Source organism: Halictus rubicundus, unplaced genomic scaffold (assembly GCF_050948215.1).
Source record: "Halictus rubicundus isolate RS-2024b unplaced genomic scaffold, iyHalRubi1_principal scaffold0693, whole genome shotgun sequence".
In the NCBI taxonomy this organism is placed as follows: Eukaryota; Metazoa; Arthropoda; class Insecta; order Hymenoptera; family Halictidae; genus Halictus; species Halictus rubicundus.
In genome coordinates, this window is record NW_027489234.1 from 42,028 (window position 1) to 47,353 (window position 5,326).

A 5,326-nucleotide genomic window follows, 5' to 3' on the forward strand; every position below is an offset into this window, starting at 1 on the left:
TGGTGACTTTTTGATATATTAAAAATTGTTGATTATAGAGACATATAAGAAAACGTGTTACCCTTTTCTCATTGAATCATAAGTCTAGAATTATCATAGCTATGAAAATGAGTCTAAACATGACATCATTTGGACTATCTTCAATAAGCTTATAATTTTTATCGTAACATTACGTATCAATAAAAATTGTTCGATTACACTCGAGTTTGAACTCATTCTCATCAGGAAAAGTACCTCAATTCACTCGTAATAATTTTATGAAGGTATATTGAAAAATCTAAAAGTTTAAACTTTCAATCGTGCGTGATTCTCCATCTGCTTACATTGTATGTATACCGTTTTTTCAGTCGCTGGCTCTTCGACATTCAGAGCTCGACGCTCGGTATTGTACACGCTTACTTGCGATGCCTTCTTTAACCAATTAGTTCGCATGTAAGTCATAAATAAAAGAACATTGGGAAAATTACTTGCTATATTGTCTGCCTCTTCTTGTATAATTAATATGGCTTGTTGAAACTTTGTTTCAGGTACTAAAGCTGGAGACATTGCCATACGCACAACCGTATTAGGTACATTAGTCAAACCAAGCTTGCGCCACATTCGAAGAATAGCCTGCAATATATGTATGACAAAAAATGTAGATTTCTATAATAGACAAAATTGTAATATGTATGATAACATATAACTTCAAACAGTATCACAAACTTGACAATAATGAAACCAGCAACCATGTATATGTGCATTAGGAAATAACTCATGTAGAGTTGTAACAGCGGCTGCTTCATAATCACTCATTATGAATCTTATATTATTTGCCAATTCAGGTATTAAATTAAATATCTTTTTCCATATAGCAGCTGTTACGTATGAAGACGTTCTCCATATTCATTTCGACTAGAAATTCTAATCTCTTTTTCTGAGAACGAAAAGCGTCCCAACAGCCCCCCTTTTATTAACACAAGATACCGTATGCCTTCTTTATATCAAAATCTCTAGACACTCCCCTCTGGCATCCGTTAATTAATATTCTGATAAGAAATAGCCCGGATAACCTTCATTAACCCCTTTTTCCAAAATCTAACTGAGGCCTGCTTTTCATTAGAAATGACAAAAAATGTGACTGTGACCCTACGTGACATTAAATCTTAAACAGAGTACCCCTTTCATTTTCAAGGTATATAAACCCGTTCATTTTCATCCTCTTCGGTTAGTCGAGAAGCGGTTCAGTTGAGATTCAGAAACGGTTCCGTAACGTTATAGTAATCGTGCAGTCACGTCGCGTTACAGAGTCAAGTCTAGTGAGATCGGGTTAAAGTCCCTTTCGAATCAATTCATAACCTTATAGATTCCGTTAGTTCGGTATATATTCTATTTGGCATTCAACAATCGCCATCTAACCCCGCATTGCCAGTGCGTCAACACCGTGCAACATAGGTAAACAATTCCTCTAATTGTACATTTATTATATTCATTCGCGACACAAACAACAACACTTGTAGTAATTTCAATTCAGAATAAATTGTCTTGTTTGTTAACTCGCGTACCCTTAATTATTGCTTAAAATCCTAATATAATAATTGAACGTTCCCACACGATACAATCTAACCGCTCGGATTGTATCAATTAAATTATATAGAAGTTACGAGGCTTACTAATACTTAAATTCGATTCAACGAAGATTTCTCCAACCTAGTGGCTCCTCGATTTCGCATTGAGTGCGTCCACGAAATTATACCATCCTAGGCGGATCCCCGATTTCGCATTGGGTTCTTCCGCATCCTAGCAGCTCCCTGATTTCGCATCAGGTGCGTCCGCGCTCTTATACAACCTCCTTTCGTATCGGGTTCGCCGCGTGTTCCCTAGTGACTCCTCGATTTCGCATCGGGTGCGTGCACGAAGTTTCATCCTCCTAGTAGCTCCTCGATTTCGCATCGGGTGCGTCCGCGTACCTAACTAACAATTGAAACCATATTCCTGGGGTAAAAATCCCCGCGCCGGCCTCCCGCGTCGCTCATAGCCCTGGCTCGTAACACAGCATATAGTGTAGCCGTCCGTCTTTCACATAGAACAAGTATAGTTGCAATACCCTGAAAAAAAGCAATTCTTTATGTTCGTGAAGGAGCATTGGATACAATTTAAGAAGTAAATCTAATATAAATTATGTTTTACATTATCCATGCAGCGTATATGGATGGTGTAGAGCTGCCCCATGTGAGGTTCCTTGGGTAAAACCTAAAATTACAGACGACTACTATTATTTACTATTATTATTATTATCTATTAAGTATATACACATTAAAAGTTTACTTTGAAAAGTTTGATATACTTGATATAAACATCTAAGTTAAATAGCTTCTGTAATTTATATAACATAGTATAAGTATTGTAGTTATGTAGATTTTAAGATAATTAAATCATTAAAGAAAAACATTATAAAATTTCTAAGAGTTTTATGCTACTTACTGCAAATGTTCCATCAACGAATATTTCTTTTGATTTCTTCAATCCTTCCAGCAACCCATCAGTTGTAATTATTACAGCGGTTTCGTCTTTTAATGACTTCACAAGACATACATTTAGATTTTCCAATGGTTGATAAATTTTCATCTGGCCATACAAAATTTCTAAGGATTGTGGAATTGCGGGTTTGAAATTAGCTCTCTGTCTGTACAACGTTGGCCTTAATTTTGTAAATGAACAATAAGCTGCAGCATCTGGATGTCTTTAAATAAACATTTGTATAATATTTCAATGAATTTATCGATATGTGACACTGTCAACAATTAATTTTTGTGATTTTTTAATGTGTTTTAAATACCCCCCCCCCCCCACGTTCTAAAAATCTAACACAAACTAACTCCGTATGGTTGTTCTTTCCTGTGTACACCTGCTATCCCTAATCATTTCTGCAACATATTCAAAAATCTTTGAAATCGGTGAGAGTGTCACATATCGATAGGTAGATCAATATTTCTCCAAAAAAAGTTAATAAAAGAAACACATAAGAACAGTAAGCATAAACATACTTTCTACAAACATCATCAAATATTTGTTTAAATGGGATCAATGTCTCCCGACTCAGCTTTGTCATTTCTTGTATCATCAAATACCGTGTAGCAAGATATTCTTGACCAGGGTGATTATGGGATTTTATTAACGAAACAGAACCATCGCTAAGAGTCATTGCAGCCCCACAACATCGTGTAGTTCGTCGAATGTTGCACCGATAAATGTTTTCACTGCGACTATCTTTATTGTAAGCATAATCGTTGTGTACATAAATAAAAGTCCCTTTCGCTTTCCCTGCGATTTTTTCCATCTATTAACAATATACGTAGTTTCAGAAAACAAAATATTATCGTCTATACAATGAATTTTGAACAGCCACAATTAAACAAATGTAAAAAAAAGTGGTAAAACATTAACGACATGGTAAAGTTAAGATTACACATTTTATAGAAATGAATATAGAAATACGATAATTACCTTGAATAATTGATTCAAACAATATATTGTGATATTTGTTAGCTACGCGTTGCGTGCGTAAAATTGCGTCCATGTAAAATAACAAATGATGGTCGCTGACTAAACAAATGCTTGTGAAAAACATAAAAATGAAGATATACTCGGTTTTGGTTTGGTTTCGTTTATTCTTTTCTTTATGATATTATCGATGATATAGAAACTTGCCGTAAAATTAGTTATAACAAAGAACATTGTTGTTAAACATTTGTTTACATCAACATATCCTACTCATCGAGAAGAGAAAAAGTTTGAAAGGAATTATATGTCGCAAACAAGTAGTTATTGAGATATACGCTGAAAAAGAATGTGGAACATTTTATCTTGATTATTTTTGTCTATACGTATAACACCACAAAGTCAAATTCTGCAAAAACTTTTTCAGCTTGTATCTCAATAACTATTTGTTTGCGAAATAGGGTTTTCTCAAATATTTACCCAAAAAACGAAATTACTTTCCGAATAACCCAATATTAATTAAATATGCAGAGTTTGCCAAATAAAGAGTTACAAGTTGTTTACTGAGAATCTTTCTATTAAATTAATTAGTCCACAGAGGCTAATCTCTTAATACACAACAAATTATTTTGACTCTTAAAGTTTTTTAAATGGAAAGCGGTATCAATTTACATTATTGTGATAACTCTCATCAAACTGAATAACATTTACCTGAACCATTTTTTTATTGTGACATACTACGTATGTCACATAATAGAAACTAGTGCACAGTAAAATTAGTGTATATCATAAGACACTTTGAGTTTATCTAATAAATGGTAAAAAATGTAGCCTCTGTGACTAGAAAATTATTGTATACTTTCTAAACAAGTACTTATCAATAAAAAAGCCTTTACAAAACATAAAATGAAATAAATACAGAACTGTTTAGAGTCGAGTTTACTAAGTTCCCACTTTTTATTGTTATAGAGTCTTAAACTATTTACATATTATAATATTTCAAGTATATTTGAATTCTACGCAGCACTGCTTACTTAATTTTTCCTTTACTTATTTCATACATTGAAAAAATACATGAATTAAAGTTCAAACGCAAGGTTCACTTTTCACTGTATATTATGTAGTTAAAATGAATAAGAAAAGTGATTATGTGTCTATAAAAAAGCACGTACATCTGATTGTGGAAATTCAATCTCCGTTTACATTTATCATTCTAAAAGCTGCCGTGACATTACACGGTGATTAACAGTTTTAAAACAAATTGTAAAAAGTACGATCATGTACGTAACATATAATTAAGTTATTAATGCTTTTTATTTGAGAATATAATACTTTTCAAGATCACAAGTTACATGTTACTCACCGTTAAAACATTTTCCCGCAATAATCATGATCTGTCCAAGTTGAAATGAAAATAATTCCGCTAATAGTTCTGCTTCGTACACCACATGTAAAAGATAAATTTGAAAAATCACACAGTATCGGATTCATTCCTTACAAAAATGATTATGTTTTATAGGCAGAATATACTTATCTAAATTATCTTTTTTACACAGAATTATTCAGGAGCCTTGAAAGCAATTCTACACATTTGTATAATTTTGCAGTTCTTCGCTCTTCGTTGTCACTATTTTAATTCACAATCAGATTAATTTCAAAAATTGAATGATGCATGCATTCCTTTGGATGTATTATATTCACATTTAATTATTGTACTCTGCTTTTATAAACTTTATATTTGAATACAGACATTATCGAAATCATATTACGAGTAAAAACTTTATAACCTAAAATTTATTACACAATCCAAAAACCATTCAATTTAACACTTCAAATATTAATTGGT

General features: G+C 32.6%; 1 protein-coding gene across 1 annotated transcript; it reads right to left on the reverse strand.

Moving 5' to 3' along the window:
* Positions 1-285: 285 nt before the first annotated feature.
* On the reverse strand, positions 286-3,184 carry LOC143364559 (uncharacterized). Its single transcript, XM_076804849.1, has 5 exons — positions 3,027-3,184; positions 2,464-2,722; positions 2,170-2,232; positions 1,959-2,087; positions 286-612 (listed from the first exon to the last, which is right to left on the reverse strand). Exons 1-5 carry the CDS (start codon positions 3,182-3,184, stop codon positions 286-288), a joined length of 936 nt encoding a protein of 311 aa, XP_076660964.1.
* Positions 3,185-5,326: the final 2,142 nt, after the last annotated feature.

Excerpts from the sequence above, each read along its gene's own strand:
- LOC143364559 (XM_076804849.1), bottom strand. The coding sequence starts at position 3,184 with ATGACTCTTAGCGATGGTTCTGTTTCGTTAATAAAATCCCATAATCAC. Across the intron at positions 2,088-2,169 it reads ATATACGCTGCATGGATAAT|GGTATTGCAACTATACTTGT; the intron begins GTAAAACATAAT and ends GCTTTTTTTCAG. Across the intron at positions 613-1,958 it reads CCAGGAATATGGTTTCAATT|GCTATTCTTCGAATGTGGCG; the intron begins GTTAGTTAGGTA and ends CATATATTGCAG.